The sequence below is a fragment of the Punica granatum genome, chromosome 1 (genome assembly GCF_007655135.1).
Source record: "Punica granatum isolate Tunisia-2019 chromosome 1, ASM765513v2, whole genome shotgun sequence".
In the NCBI taxonomy this organism is placed as follows: Eukaryota; Viridiplantae; Streptophyta; class Magnoliopsida; order Myrtales; family Lythraceae; genus Punica; species Punica granatum.
Genome location: NC_045127.1, coordinates 50173421 through 50190767, shown reverse-complemented (window position 1 = coordinate 50190767; position 17347 = coordinate 50173421). Strand labels below are relative to the sequence as shown.

The following is a 17347-nucleotide window of genomic DNA, read 5'->3' as shown; positions in this document are numbered from 1 at the left end:
TTCGAAGGACCAATTGATGACAATATGATTTTCAAAGGACATTATTGATGGTAAAAATCTTTGAAGGACCAAATTGATGGCAATATAATCTTTGAAGAACTAAATTAATGATAAAAATCTTTGAAGGGCCAAATTGAAGGCAACGTGATCTTTGAATGATCATATTAATAGTTTTCTCTTAAGAAAAGGTACGTACAAGAATTTATTATTAAATTAGAAAAAAATATAAAAAAAGTAATAATTATATTCTTGAATAGGGAAAAAAATAAAATAAGATGAAGTAGAATAAAATTATGATTTTAAAACGAAAGCAACCCACCCATATTTTCTTGTCCCGCAGACGTAGATGTCATCTAAGCCGACGAAAAGGCACTCTCTCGGGCGGCAAAAAGAATGCTCTCCCTCCCTCGGCGCACTTTAGCTTAGATTCGACGCCTCCAAAGTGAAAATTTGTTTCACTTCCTCCACCCACTCCTATCCAACTTAACCTCCACTCCCCCACTAACGTACCGCACAACGCGCATGGTTTTCTTAACCTGCGCACACACCACGGTTCGCGCACAGGCGACTGGCAATACGTTCCCTCTGCAATAAATTGTCCTTGATTTGTTTTTTCCCCCGCTCTTCTCGCCCCCCTCAACAGTCAACACATCCCATCGCCTCACCGCCGACCGAGAACGTAAAGGCTGATCAATCCAATGGCGGACCCTCCGGCGGCTGACCCCTTCCCGGAGGCACGACGCGACACGGACGCCGGGGCTGTCTTCGTCCTCGAATCCAAAGGTGACATCTCGGTACCTTATTATGATTATGATTGATCATGGAATCACGATCAATGCCGGCGGCGGCGAGAAGTCGATCAGCCGTGCGTTGACGAGCTAACCCGAGATAATGACATCCCTTTCGTCGCGGGGGGGGCATGCAGGGGAGTGGTGGCACGCGGGGTACCACCTGACGACGGCGATAGTGGGGCCGACGATACTGACGCTGCCGTACGCGTTCAGGGGACTGGGATGGGCATTAGGGTTCCTCTGCCTGACGGTGATGGGGGCCGTCACCTTCTACTCCTACTTCCTCCTGTCCAAGGTCCTCGACCACTGCGAGAAGTCCGGCCGCCGCCACATCCGCTTCCGTGAGCTCGCCGCCGACGTCCTCGGTAACACCCCCAACCTCATCTTTCGTTTCGTTCGTTCGTTCTTGCCGACACGACTCTTTCTTCTTCTTATTATTATTTTTTTATTTTATCTTTTATATTTTGGGCAGTAATAATACGTTGATATGCTCGTCCACAAAATCAATGTTTCCTTTTAAATGGTTTTTCTAATAACCCTTTCTTTTTCTTTAAACGCTTCAACGAAAAACTAAGGGCATGGGACGGGAAGTGACAAGAAGTTCCCCATAAATGTTTTTTCATATTCTAAAATTAGATTAAAACGATTAACACATAACGGGACAATATGGCCAATGGAATATTACATGGCCGTGTTATTCGTTAAGCATTAATCGATTGAATCTGATTCTATAATCAGTAACTACTCGAAAAGGGGATGCTTATGTCTGGGGAATAAATTCCACGTTCCGAAATAGCTAGGCAAAATGAACGATGCTAGGATGGATAGAATTATTTATTTATTGCTTGAAGGAATTTTTTCCAACTTTTATTAATTTAATTTAATTTAATTTATTATTATTATTTTTTGGGACGGTGGTATGATCGGGTCAATGTGTATTTAAAGAGGGGGGGCAGAAAAAGATAATGGAACACGTGGACCTCATTTTGGGCCGACTACAGGGCCCGCAAGGCCCGGGACTGTACCTTCGTGGGAGTCAGCCCTTCTCCCCCTGGATTCTCGCCGGGCCGGTGATTCGATACATCAGCCTACAGTGAAACCGGCCAATAGCCTTGCTTGGGTCAACCTAATTAATTTGATCCACAACTTCCTCTTAAAGTTAATTGGATAAAGCTAATCGAAATTAATGTAGCACAATTTTTAATTGGATAGCCAACGTCAGCGGTCAACGATATAATTGAAGAATGCCATCCCGGTCAGCTGAGATAGGATCGATTATTGTGAATAGTAAAAATTTCGCGAGTATGAGAGTTTTATTCTGAGCGGATCAACCCTGCTCGAACTTGAATTATTCGAATACTCGATATTTTTGGACATGAGGTGCACAAAAAAAGAAGGGAAAAAGATAAAAATCTTCTTCTGGTTTGGAGTCGGGATAAATCTCACAATGTTTTTTTATTTGGGACAATTAGCCCCCATGTGGTTTGCTCCGTTAGACATATGGGGTTACGACATCAATTTTTTTCATTTTTAGTCCTCAATCTTTAGCATTTTAATCATTTTGGTCTTAAATCTTTTTTTATAATCATTCATATCATCAACTTTTCATTTTAGTTCTATAAAGAAAAATCGAAGGGGGAGGGGGGATTGGCGGCCCCGACCCCTCCACCGAGGTCGCTGGTGTCCTCTGTGGGTGCCGGTGCCCTCGGTGGAGGGTTCGGGGTCGCTGATTGGCGGCCCCGATCCCCTTCCCTTTCGATTTTTCTTTATAGGATTAAAATGAAACAAATCAAAAGTTGAGGATATGAATGATAAAAGAAAAAAAATTAGGACCAAAATGATTAAAATACTAAAGATTGAGGACTGAAAATGAAAAAATTAACGCCGTAACTCCTTATGTCTAACGGAGCAAGCCACAGGGGATTAATTGTCCTAAATAAAAAAACATGGTGTGATTTGTCTCGATCCAAAACCATAAGGGGTTTTTGTCTTTTTCTTAAAAAAAAAAAGGTTTCAATTTATTTTAGAGATAGCTGGAATATATAAAATGGAACAGCAAAAGACCAACCCAACCTCTTTTGCTCTGCATGCATAATGCGTCAATTGTTTCTCCGTGATCAGAGGTGGTCCTTTTTCATGCTTTTGCTTTCGGACAGGGTCGGGATGGATGTTTTACTTTGTAATATTTATTCAAACTGCGATCAACACCGGAATTGGAATCGGAGCGATCTTGCTTGCTGGTGAATGCCTCCAGGTATTGGCTCCAGAATGTGACTGAATGTTTGCGGTTGCTGACTTCGTTGCAGCTGTTTGATCTCGGTTTTGTCGCTCTGAATTTTTATTCAGTCTTGTGTTTCTTGGACCGTATAAGATCATGTACTCGAACCTTGCTCCGGATGGCTCCCTCAGACTGTATGAGTTCATCGCAATGGTGACGGTGGTCATGATCGTTCTATCTCAGCTCCCGACCTTCCATTCCCTCAGGCACATTAACCTCGCCTCCCTCTTCCTCAGTCTGGGTTACACCTTTCTCGTAGTCGGCGCTTGTATTCGTGCAGGTAAATGGTTGAGTCCGATGATCTTTATGACAAGTTCCGCAATTTTTCGTGCATATATGACTGACTGTTCCTTTCCTACTAAGAACTTATAGCAAGTTATGTCGAAATTTGAGCCTAGACTAGGTCTACGAGAGATTTCAGTAGACCGGATTACTCATGACATTCAATCACTATGCGTTCCATTGTGATCGACTGTTGTGGTTGATTTGATCTGAAAGGATCTCTTCGGACCAGGTTTAGGCTAAACTTGCCCCATGTCCCGTGTTCTGCAGGTTTATCGAAGAATGCACCGCCAAGGGACTACTCCTTGGAATCTTCAGAGTCCGCGAGGGTTTTTAGCGCCTTCACTTCCATATCCATAATAGCCGCAATTTTCGGGAATGGTATTCTGCCGGAGATACAAGTAATTTCAGCAACTTTATGTCTCTACTAGTACATATTACTAGTGAAATATTCTAAACTTTACGCTTCCCTTAGTTATTACTAATCAAACGACAATAATGATGGTTCCGTGCCACATTCAATGCAGGCAACTCTGGCTCCTCCTGCAACTGGGAAGATGTTTAAGGGCCTTATAATGTGTTATTCGGTGATCTGCGTCACTTTCTACTCTGCTGCGGTGTCTGGATATTGGGCATTTGGGAACGAATCCAACTCGAACATCCTCAAGAGCCTGATGCCCGACAATGGGCCTGCTTTAGCTCCGACATGGGTTCTTGGCCTGGGGATCGTATTTGTACTTCTGCAGCTCTTCGCTATCGGCTTGGTGAGCCCAAGAAACATGATTAATCTACATTAATGACATCGAGCTTATTAAAAGCTTTCTGATTCTTTTTAGATCAGACCTAGAAGAGATTCTTCTTAGACATGGTCAGTCATGCTCGGAGATTGCCGTAGGGTTAGTGAAAATCGACATTAGAGTCATACTATAATGATTTCTGTCGTTTACATGAGACAGGTATACTCCCAAGTAGCATACGAGATCATGGAACAGAAATCGGCTGATGTGAAGCAGGGGATTTTTTCAATGAGAAACCTCATTCCAAGGATCATACTTCGGACTCTGTACATGATCTTCTGCGGGTTTGTTGCGGCGATGCTTCCCTTCTTCGGAGACATAAATGGTGTGGTGGGAGCTATCGGCTTCATTCCTCTAGATTTCGTCCTCCCGATGGTCCTCTACAACATGACCTACAAGCCACCAAGGTCGTCCCTCAAATACTGGGTCAATGTCTCGATCATCGTGGTCTTTTCTGGTGCCGGAATAATGGGCTCCTTCTCTTCAATAAGGAAGCTGGTCTTTGACGCTAACAAGTTCAAGCTCTTCAGCAGTGATGTGGTCGACTAAGGCTCAAGCAAGTTCGTTACATGGAACAGAATAACATACAAATAGCAGGCAACGCGATAAAATTGTAATCCGATTTAAGTTGCAAAGTACCATCACCTCCATGAAAGTCACTGTCTGTTGAACAGAGTGATAGTGCCAACTGCTAACAGCTAAAAGTTCTCTTGCTACTGATTGTAATAGGAATAGATCTTAAAGCACAGTATATCAAAGTAATATCCTTGTCCAAAAAAAGAAACTATACATTTTGCAATAGGCGAAGGCGAAAAAAGCCATTTGATCTTTAGTTAATTTATTTTCTGTCTTAAACTTTTTTTTTTTCCAAAATTTGCCTTAAAAGTTACGCATTTTGTTTCGCTTGATCTTAATGTTTCATAAAAGATTTTTTTTAGAAAAAAATTGACACCGGGAATTTTGCGGATCTTGATTTCAGAGGGAGGGTGTTGCTAACACCCATTCCCGTCTAGTTTGAGGTCAATGGTGATCTCGGTGGTCATGAACGCAGCCCCATCTTCCTCCCCTATAACTGTTGATTTTTTTTTTGCATTTTCATTTTCTTTATCTTTCAAATACAATTTTTTATTGAAGAATGTTATTTTTGGATGGAAAAAGAAATGCAAAGGAATAAAATGTGTAACTCTTGAAGACGAAGTTGGAAAAAAGATTTATAATGAATTTGAGCAAAGGTTGGGTATGAAAAGTAACTCTCTCTCTAGATAAAATTTTTAGAGTTAAAACCTGAAGTTCTATTTCAGTCTGAAATTGCCTATTACTTTACATTTTGGTCACTTTTTGCCCCTCGAGTTTCTTGAAGGTTTAGTCATTTGGCCCCTTTAGCGAGTAGGGCTCCTAACTTGTAATCGGGATGAAAATGTGGTACGTGTGGAACTCATATCCTGGTGCTTCTAATGCCTATTTCCGTAATTAAATCAGTCGGACACCTAATTTGTTAAGCGCATGGGGTTGATCTTCAAGCTGAAAAGAAGAGAAGGTTATTAATTAGATTGGAAGAATTAAGGAAAATAATGAAATGGCTGCGCGTTTGATTTCCATTAGTATCCAGCAATGTTTTCACTTGGACTTCTGATTAGTTTTTTTCTTTTTCTTTTTCCTTTTTTGGGCCAACACTTCTGATTAGCTTAAACTTTGTTGGGGTGACTCCAAGATTTCAAATTAGCACTTTTTGGTAAATTCCATTTATTTATATTTTCAGAAATTATAAGAATACTGATAAGATTAAAATACAAAGATATCATATTGTGCTATCTTATAATTGAAATATGATAAATTTAACTTTTAAAAAATAGTTATTTAAATATATGATACTTAAATTACTATTATAAATAGATAATAAAAAATAATTGCATTTAACATATTAATAAAAAGTAATTGGCTTAATTAGATACAAAGTAACATTTAAAATAATAAATCAGATTTCATTTAACACCATATAAAAGGAATAGTATTCCTATAGCTAAAATTTAACATACATATATACGGTTAAATATTTTTATGCACATTGATAGAGGCACTTCGAGAGAAAAGCCAGGACAGGTTGGATTGCGGCCGAGAAGGATGGAGAAGTTTCAACGGGAAAATGCATGGTCAACAAATAAATTTATAGAAAAGGCAGGACAGGTTGTACTTCAACTTGTGAATGATAAATGTATATTCACTTGTACAAAAAATTTCTCATCACTTGAGATGTCCTTAATTATTATTATTATTATTGGGTAAATAATTTTAAAATTTTAAAAAAGAATTTTAATAAGTAACTAATATATACCGGTTATAAGAGTAAACTAGAGACCACTTGTGAAATTTAATCTAATTGAAAAAAGGGTAGAAATCCATTTATCTAAATAGGATAGAATTATAAAGATGCTCATTATAGAGTTATAATTTACTAGTTTAGCCTAAGTCGTATATTCACGTCTTGCTTTTTGACTTTTATATATTATAATTAATTTTATTTGTAAATTTTTAATTAATTGGATAATAACTAATAAGGACAACGCCGGAATCTTTCGGTGACAGATTCAGTCAATGACAAGAAGAGGGAATAAACATCGAGGCTGCAGCATGGAAGCTCCGACTTCCGGAATACATTTTTATATTTTTCCCATCTATGTACATAGTGTTGTTCGAAGTGTCCAATGTATGATGAGATGGCTCCATTATTTTTATCTTTGTAAGACGATGATTTTAATTAAATAAATAAATAATTATATTAACTAAAATATGGTATAGTGAGTAATTCTTTTTTTACAATGCATTCATATTGTACGTATTAAAGAGCTTGATGTGATTTATTTATCGAGTAAATAATCAATTTCGTCTCTGACTTATGCAAGTTGCATCAATCGAATTATTGAGAAAAATGTTACATCAATTTGGCCCATAATCACATCAACTTTGTCGCTGGTCATACCAATTTCGTCATTTGTTACATCAATTTTGTTCCCAGACACATCAATTTCGTTATTTGTCATATCAATTTCATCTTGGGTTACATCAATTTAATCCATTCGCTTGGTTACATTAATTCAGTCATTTCTTGATTACATTATTTTGGTCTTTGTCAATATCAATTCTTTAAAAAAAAAAAGGTTCATCTGATTTTCTCTTTCCTTTTTACTACTTTTGTCTCTAAGTCGACTTTGGAGCATTCATTCTCATTGCTGGGACCTCTGATTCTTGTGTTCTTGATGGTTATAGAAAGCTTATACATAGCACTACTACTTAGGATCATGTTTCGAGTAAAAAAGCAAAGAAACAAGTTAGAAAACTGCTGTTGAAATTCAATTTTCACTCACGAGGTAGAAATTTCAGAGAGTAATATCTCTCAAATCGTACAATGAAATTACGAGCGTCAAATGCTGTAGCTTCCTCACTATATGAGGAATCTGTATATATAAATTTTTGGATCCATATTGACTTTATAAGAATTTGTCATTAATGATTCATAAAGATTTCTCTCTCTAAGACACGGGAACAAATTCGTATAGAGTCAATATTAGTCCAAAAAATTTATATAGACAAATTTCTCATATTGTAAGGAAGGTACAACACTTGACGGCTAGTAATTTCGTTGCACGGTTTGAGAGATATCGCTCTTTGAAATTTCTGCCTTGTGAGTCAAAATCGAATTTCAACAGCATTTTTCAAACTTATTTCTTTACTTTTTGGCTCAAAACTTGATCCTAAGTAGTAGTATTATGTATAAGCTTTCTATAACCACCAAGAACACGAGAATCGGGGGTTCGAGCAATGAGAATGAATGCTCTAAATTCGGCTTGGAGACAATAGTAATAAAAAGGAAGGAGAAAATAAGAGGGACATTTTGATGTAGAGAATTAATGTTGACAAGGACTAAAATGATGCGATCAAGGAAGGATTAAATTGACGTGACCAAGCGAAAGGATTAAATTGATGCAATTAATGACGAAATTAATGTGGTCAATGACGAAATTGATGTGACCAGAGATCGAATTGATATAATATTTTTCTCAAGGACCTGATTGATACAACTTGCATAAGTTAGGGACGAAATTGATCGTTTACTCATCGTCTATATCTGCGTGCATATATGTTAGCTTTATTGGGTCAATTCTAATCAGGAAACTACCCGGCTGGCGTCTTGAAACCCATGATCATCTTTCTATTTATAAGACTTATCAAAAGACATTTCTCTCTTTATACATGATCAGAAAGATAGGAATAAATAAGCTTCACTGTCACCAACGTGGATTGATTCAATCGGTTCGGTATTTGTTCCGATTAAATAAAGTGTCCGGTTCGAGTTTTTATAAATACAAAAAATCCACACTGTAAGAGATTTACCTCTTAGTAAGCCGACTCAGTTGAACCTGGATGAAACTGGCAACTATGTTATTGAAATTGGCATTCTATGTTATTGACGCTGGCCCCTTTGTGTATCATTCTAGCTTATGGACCCCTTTTCTTTTCTCACCGAAAGATCTCATTATACATTTCTTCGTCTACATAATTATCTTTTCTTCTAGCATCAATTTATAATGCTTCGATGTCCAGAACAACTGAAGACTCGACAAATGTTTTTGCAAGGACCGCGAAGACCACCTAAAAGGTAAGCGAATATGAGAGAGAAAGTTTGATGCAATAGATTAATCATTGACCGCAATCAAAAGATTTTGAATTTAATTTTTACCAAAGGGACTTAGCATTCGTTCATTTTCCCTTGTAGGTCCATAAATAGGTCGAGGAACAAAGCTAGAATTTCCTTTAGAGGGGAAGATAAACTATATCAACATATAATAATATATAAAATTGTATTTACTTACTGAAAATAGAAAATTATATTTACTTACTGAAAATTGCGTAAATTTTGAGAAATTAGATGAATATTATATTTAAATTAGCAAAATTTCATCTATTCTACTAAATTAAAATTTGAGATTTGAGATTTCGTGATAAATTTTTTGAACGAGAAATTCTACTAGAAAGGACAATTTGTTACTAGTTCTTATAATAATTTATAAAGCTTAAAATTGAAATGCAAATTAGCCTTCTTTGCTAGCTAGAGTTTTTATTTTTATTTTTTAATTTTTAGTAGGACTTTATAAGAAAAATCAAGGGATCTATGAAATATTAACAAATTTGAGATGGATGTTTTCATTTTTCATGAGATAAAACTTAAAATTTATTAATTAACTATATATGTATAATATAGATTATATATATGTAAATATAGCTTTAATTAGAAATGCCAAGGGGACAATTGCATCTTTTGACTAAATTGTGCCAATCTATTCTGGTATAGACCTCTTTTATAACAAAAAAGATATACATGCATAGAGAAGAAAAGAGAATTGATTTAAATAAAACTCCAAGACCCTTTCACACAATTTCGTGTGACGGCAGGCGGATCGATGACGAACTACGCATATGGCATGTGATTCTTGCCTTAAAACCCGTTCACTATTGAATCCATGAATGTAGGGTCAACGGATATTTCTACATAAATTTAAAAAATTGAAAGAGTCACATTGGTAATTAAATAATAATTTGGTGGAATGATCTTCAATGGGTGCCTATCTTGACATGCATTTTAATTAAATTAAAATAAATCACCCACCGAATCATGCAATGATCCTCCAACAATATGTGATAACATTAATTATAGGGTTAATTACACTGATAGTCCAAAAAGTTTTAATAATGTATCAGGTTGGTCCAAAATTTTTTTTTTTGCTACTTGATGGTACAAAATGTTTCAAAGTTGTAACATGATAGTACAAACCGTCAGCTCGCCATTGACGCCGTCAAACCGTCCTTTACAAAACTGTAAATTTTATACTATAATATAACTTACGTAAAACATTTGGTACTATTAAGTTACAATTTTAAAACATTTTGCAACATCATGTAACGTCCCACAAAAATCGGTTTTGCACCATCAGCGTCGGCTTGACGGCGTCAATGGCGAGATGACGGTTTGTACTATCATGTTATAACTTTGAAACATTTTGTACCATCAAGTAGCAAAAAAAACTTTTTGAATTAACTCGATACATTATTAAAACTTTTTGAACTACCAATATAATTTACCCTTAATTATATGTATAATGCTATTGATCAACATCCCATGATGTGCACTTTCTTTTTCGAGTGAAAAATTGACATCCTTGTCCGTTCTTGGTTGGTTAGTAAATTGACTATGCTAATAATGGACTATTATTATTATTGCCCCAAAAAAAAAAACACACTACGCCTCAATGTCGACTTAATTGTTTTAATGACCGAGTCATGTTATCGTTTCTTGCACGGACTATGTCCACACGCTCCCATATGTAAATATTAGGATAAATTACCCAAATTTCTCACTTTGTTATAATTTTAGTACATATTTTTTTTATCATAGAAATTCACCAATTATTAACCTAGTATAATGAAATATAAATCATAATATTTAATAAATTGATATGAGTAGTTCTATAACGAATATCAAACCTAAAATCTCTGAATTTCTAGACGAAAGCATACACTACTTCGTTACTTCCTCTTTGATAAAATAAATCATCTGAAGTATGAACAAAGGCATATCAAAATGCTCTATATTCCATTTCTCTCATACATTTATATTTTTTCTGTAAGACATACTATAATTTATAAGGCGTGAGGTATTAGTTTTCCAAGGGCCCTCAAATTAAAAAATATTTACTTAAAAAAATTATTTTTCTTCCAAGAGATTTTCTATACTTTAAGTTTGTATAACAAATTCGGTCATGATCATATTCATCCATTCACATGTATTTGGTGTACAGTCCACGCACCCGAATTGTATATATGTTGCAACAAAACTTTTTCCGCAAGTTAATTATCTAATTTATAACTCTGATATCCTCTCTCGCGAGTTCTAATCAATTTCCAGTATAACCAAGAAAATTGATAAACTATCATAATCTCTACGATCACAGTCTCATCTCGAGGTGCTCTTATATGTATACGTAATGCATGTATCATATCATCACTTTTTTCATCGAATAATATCTCTAATCTTCCCAATGCAACATGCAGCCTGCGGACATATAATCGGCACCTTCTGATCATGCACTAGCTACGTGTTTCTGTATCTATTAATTACAATTCTCCCTAAAATAAGTATTTCTCCATACCGGTCAATATATTTGTAATAATTAAAAAAGAAAACATGAAGGCAGTCATCAATAATTTAATCATTTCACTTTACTGTATGCGTAAACAATAATTAATTATTTTAATAAACCGTGTTACATTTAATGCCAAGCAATGGGAACGGATCGATCTTGATCGATCCTCAGCTGTACACGCAGCACAGAGGAAACTCCGTAAATTATTTTTCGGTTACAAACGAGGTCGTATGCCTAAAAGATGATAAAAAGTAAAGGAGTATGTAAAGTTTCACTTACAAGAATCGAATCTTAGATTTCTAATTGGTTCCAACTTGATGGCGATGTCAGTGCACCAAAACTCATTTCCCGAAGCTACGCCATAAATTTTTTAATGGTAGACATGGCGCGGACGTGATCTTACGTTAAACCATGTACATGTTCTTCTCTTCTCACAGGCTCCGATGATCCGTCAAATAAAGTTACGCGTCCACTACCATCACCTACCATTATTCATCGCCATCGCCATCGCCATCATCCTCCAGCTTCGATCATTAATGAAAACCTCTCCCTCCTCTATCCTTCCAGCTTTCTCTAAACTCGGAAAAACTTTCATAACTACCACTCCCTTTCTCTCTCTGTGATCGATCACGACGAGAAATGGAGAAGCCGGCGCAGCTCAAGAAGCTCACGATCCAAATCGACCGGCCCAAGTCCGCCGTCTGGGACTGCGGAAGCACGCTCTATGACTCCTTCGAGCTCAAGTCCTTCAAGAACCAGCTAGACTCCGCCATCTCCTCCCGAACCCTCTCCATGCCCCACCTCCCCGACCACTGCGTCCCCACCGCTGTCTTCGACCCTGCGGTGCCTACCCAGCCGATATCTAGTTACAAGAAGCCCTCGAAGATCTCCCGCTCGCTCAACAAGCTGGTCCGGTCTATCTTCAGGACGAAACGGGGCTCGTCCGGTTCGATGTTCAGAGTCAAGGGGGACCGCCAGGGGCGGGACGGGTTCTACATCCTCTATGACAAGTCTGGCGCCCTGACTACTATCCCAGAGGCTCCCGAGATCGACCACCTGGCGAGCCTCTCTCCGGAGATCAATTCCTTGGTGAGGAGGACGGCGTCGGACAGGTTCGCGGCCCCTTCCGTCGGCATCTCATGTGCTCAAAAGTAAACCCGGCCAACAAATATAAAAACAATATTATTATGCTCTTACGTGGTATTTTGCTACTGGATGTACATACGGTCAAAGGTTAGTTGTTGGGACATTTTTTCTTCCTTGCTTCCTTTTCTTTTTTTACTTTCTACTGAATTATAGAATGTGTTTGTTGAACATTAGGTGCTAATAATTTGAGGATATTTATGCATCCGATCGGGCAATAACTTTTGTTCCGATTTTTACAGGATGAGTTTTGGTCCGTTAAATCTTCTATAGAGCGTAAACATACAGATGCAGTTAGATATGATGTTGGGGAAATATATCTTTGCAACATTGTATGTGATTATCTTCGATTTGAAGGGAGCTTCACGAGTTTAATGAAGAGATCATGAAAACCTTATGTAACTGTTTACATGAATTGAAAGTGCTTGAAATAATACAAAGCCAAGAGGATACATATTCATGCAACTTAATTTACTTGTGATATAATAGTATTTTCTAGTAGGATAAATTTGAAGAGTGTGTGGGTTTTCTTCGAGGTCATTTTGTATCCTATTATAGTATCAGAGTCTTTATATGGGCAATTTTTTGGCATTTAATATTTCACCTCTTTTTTTATTAAAAGAAGATGTAGCGTAGTGACGCATGTCCTCATCTGTTGACCTAGAGATCACAGGTTTGATACCTAGTGAGACTACCCGTACCCCTTTATTAATTATTTAGTGTTTTTCTTTCATTGTACTAGATTTTAGACCTCCTTTATAACCAACAAAAACTATTTCAGCTCTTTCTGGGCCGTTCTCGGCCACTTTTGGCCAATATCATCATGTCAAAGTATATTATGATTATGAGGAAGGGAGTTTGGTGCGAGAGCACAAGTCACCGCCTGGAATTATATGGTCTTGGATTCGATCATCGTCAGCGGGATATCCATACCCTTTTATTTAGCTTTATTATTTATATTATTGTACGGGGCCATATGCTTCCCTTATAACCAGAAAAAAATATTATGATTGTGGTCATTAGATGTAATTAGGTCGATTATGTTATGAGTAGAAATACCAAATTATGTTATGAAACTAATACATTAGGTGTTGTTCCAAATCTAACATGTACACAGGAGTGTGGCGAGAACAAAATAAATTTTTCTGCGGGAAAATTAAATGGAAAAGCTCGTGGAATCACATGTACTTTTATGATCCTCGGCTATATTTTTAGCACCAGCATTTTGTGTAGTTGTTTAATTAAATTTTCTTAAAGGTTTTTTTGGGGGTGATACATCGTTAAGGTCACCATCATGCACAGGACTCGCGTAGGAAAAGTTGGACCTGGCTGAACGATGATGTTACATGTCACACATGATAAGGCCGAGAGGCCCGTGACCGTATACCTGCCAATGACCTAACTTCGAGCTGCCCCCTTCCTAATTCCCGATTTTATATTTTTAATGCTGTTATTAATTATTTAATAATAATATTGAACATCAAAATATTTTGAGAAATTAATCAATTTTGTGCAGGAAAACTTATATATACTAGTAGATATATATGTGCATTGTACGTGAAAAGTTCTTTTATCATATTATAATGCATACTTCTAAAAAGCTAAGAATATATATAATTTAAATTTTATAAGAAAATTATAAATATATCTAATATTATGAATTATCTTACTAGATAGTAATTATAGTGCATCAAATTAATAAATATGAAATTACCTAACCAACTATTTAAATCAATTGATAAAATTATTTTCTTCTTTTAATAAAATATAATTACATTTACGAAAAATTAAAAATAAGTTAATATAATTGAAAAATTACCCTTATCTAAAAATACATAAATTTAATATTATAATAACAATAATAACAACAATGATGATGATGATAACAAAATTTATCATACCATTAAGTAAATGTGTTTAATAATAAATATAGAAATAATAATTAAACTAAAATACTAAAAGAAGATATATATGCCATATTTATATTAGTTATTACCAAAAGGCAATATGAATACATACAACTTTCAAAAATCATTTCTTAATTTATAATATCAAATCACTACAACACGGGGGACCTTGGGCAACCCAAAAAAAGACGGTGCGACCCATTAGGTCTCGATTGATCTCCTGACCAGGAAGGGTTGTCTAAGGTAAAGTATGAATAGGCCTGGTGACCCCTTTCGAAAAGGGTCGCCACAAACCCAACCTAAGGTGACCCAAAATTATGGTTCGGGAGAAATCTGGTCGGCCAAGGCATATCTGGACCGACTCAATTTGGGTCGGCCAGACCATGGTTTTGACTGACTCAAAAATTTTGGGTCAGCCCAAGCGAATCTGGGTCGACCCAATTTGAGTAGGCGAAGCCATGGTTTGGCCGACCTAAAGCTTTGGATCGCCAAAGCATAATACATACATATATAGCTCGCCTATTAATAACAGGTTAGTAGCCTTCTGTCAGTCCACAAAAATAAATAACTGGTGCTGCCGTCAACATGTTATTAGCTTATTATCAGTATATAAAAATTCAAGTTAGCTTTTGGAATTTGTCAACAAACTATTAACTAATTTTGGTATGAACAAATATAAATTACCCATGAATCAAATTGACAATCCAAATAGTTATGCCAAAGTCATTACATATTAATAATTTAAGAATTCTACGATTACAAGACCCGACAAAGCCATATACTTATGAAAAAATTTACACTTGCTTTGTAGCAACTTCAGCTCGAATTGCTTCTTCACACCGTTCTTGTTCTTTTCGAATTTTCTTCACGCCATTCTTGTCATTTGTCTTTGAAAGCTTTGAAACTAGGACAAGTTCTCAAACACTACCAAGAGTAACCAAAAGCATGCCAAGTGCACTTAAATCAACCAAAGGGCCATCGTATAATTCAGCTTATCGTTAAAGCATGACCCTTAGCCATCAAATCAGATAGAACGACCCTTAATCAATCAATCAATCAATCACGGCTTCAAGTCATCTAATCAAACCAAATGTGCTCAAATTGATGAATGAAGTATCATACACTGAGCTAAGATTTCCGACACTTTATATCAAACCATCGGAACTAGACAAATCGACTCCAGATCGATCATAGAAAACCTATACATCTCCACTAAACATAAGCAACCATATTCGGGGGTTTGAGAAGCTCACATAGCCTTCTCTATGGCTGGAGCTGAGCACGGCGTTAGGAGGAACTCAGGATCAAGCTTCTACTGGTTGGGATGAGGCTAAGGAGGGAGCTGCTGCTTGGGTTGCTTCCTGCTGAGGTGCTGAAAGGGAGCAGAACTGTGGTCTCGAGGAAATAAGCTTGAAGCTGAGATGCAGGGTTCGTCGGGGGAGACTCGGACCTCCGAGGAGGAAGGACTCCGTAGCAGAGGCACGTACCCCTAGGGCAGCAACGTCGAGTCCGCGAAGGACTCTGCTAGCAGCTTCACCATGTCGTCCATTTCCTCCGCCCTCATAACCCTAACCGTCAAGTGCCCGGATTTCAGCTCCTGGGAGTAGGAGTAGATCTCCAAGAACTCAAGCTTCTCCAACTCCTCGTTGGTCAGGAACTTGCGGGGCCGAAAAGGGTCGTCTAGGCGGCGTACAGCAGTGGAGGGAATGATCGATGCAGGTGCGGAGAGAGCGGGGAAGTATTGATTGAGAAATTAGGGATTTCGGTGGTGGAAACAAATCAATTTCAGGAAGACATATGGAGCAACGTACTCATATTACTTTCAAATCTAAATTCTCAAAATTCTAAATTTTCAAAATTTCAGATTTTCGTTTTGGTGCCTAAAGTCTGAAATTAGACCACCCTTTCCTTTTTGGGTCGTGAAAAAACAAACCTAGGGCGATTTATTATGGATAGTCATAGACCTTGCTTGGCCAACCAAGAAATTTGGGTGGTGAAAAATCATACCTAGGCCGATCCATTTTTGAGAGTCGGTATAGGCGGCCGACGTTACACAATGGGTCGGGTAAAGCCTTGCTTGAGGCTATCATCTTTTTTTTTGGTCGGAATAGATCGTATCTAGGGCGATTAATTTGTGCCGACCTTAATTATTTGGTTTCCAACAATCATATCTAGAAACGACCCTTTTCTGTGGGTCGGCGTAGCCTGGCCTACCACAAGCATTTTTTGCCAACCCATCAGAAATGGTTGGGCAAAGTCCTATCTTGAGCGGTCCAATTTTTTGGGTCGCACTAGACCCATTACAGGAGGCTTTTGGCGACCCATTTTGGCGAGTCAGAAGATGATCTCTAAAAGCCGAATCCTCCTTGTTATGTTAAATTTAAAAGTTAACGTAATATGTAAAAATATAATTTTTTTCCATAGATATCTACTTATAAAATTAAATATATATCTACTTAAAAAATTAAATCTATATTTATTTATACTAATACAAAAGTGAGAAGGAAAGGTTTGGTCTAATTTCACTTTCCTAAAATGCCCTTAATAAAATAATTCTAATTAGTAACATCACCTGAATTAAGGTTAAAATGGATTTTTTGTTTAATAACATCCAATTTGCCCTACTTTCTCTCTCTCCCAATCATCCACCCCTTGCTTATCCTATCTTCAACCGTTCACTAGGGGTGTGCATGGATACCGGATATACTCGAAACCGATTGAAACCTACTTGTTAAGATGGAGTCCGAGTAGCTCGTATTGAAAATGTGATAGGGTCCGTGTATTAAAATTAGAAATCAGTGAAAATAGGTTACGGTTCCTGCATATAAGGTACACAAAATCGGAACCGGAACCAGTGCTTGAACCCGAAAATAATTTCTCATAGTTATATTCATATATATTTCTCCATTTTACTTTACCCTCTTTCTATCTCTCTCTCGGTGGAAGCTTCACA

General features: G+C 37.1%; 2 protein-coding genes across 2 annotated transcripts; both read left to right on the top strand.

Moving 5' to 3' along the window:
• Positions 1-336: 336 nt before the first annotated feature.
• On the top strand, positions 337-4980 carry LOC116193067 (probable GABA transporter 2). Its single transcript, XM_031521819.1, has 7 exons — positions 337-783; positions 926-1156; positions 2948-3045; positions 3163-3349; positions 3622-3752; positions 3879-4115; positions 4308-4980. Exons 1-7 carry the CDS (start codon positions 699-701, stop codon positions 4695-4697), a joined length of 1359 nt encoding a protein of 452 aa, XP_031377679.1. The 5' UTR covers positions 337-698; the 3' UTR covers positions 4698-4980.
• A 6751-nt stretch (positions 4981-11731) lies between these two features.
• Positions 11732-13303, top strand: LOC116190054. Its single transcript, XM_031519746.1, has 2 exons — positions 11732-12577; positions 12730-13303. Exon 1 carries the CDS (start codon positions 11984-11986, stop codon positions 12497-12499), a length of 516 nt encoding a protein of 171 aa, XP_031375606.1. The 5' UTR covers positions 11732-11983; the 3' UTR covers positions 12500-12577; positions 12730-13303.
• The last annotated feature ends 4044 nt before the right edge of the window (positions 13304-17347 follow it).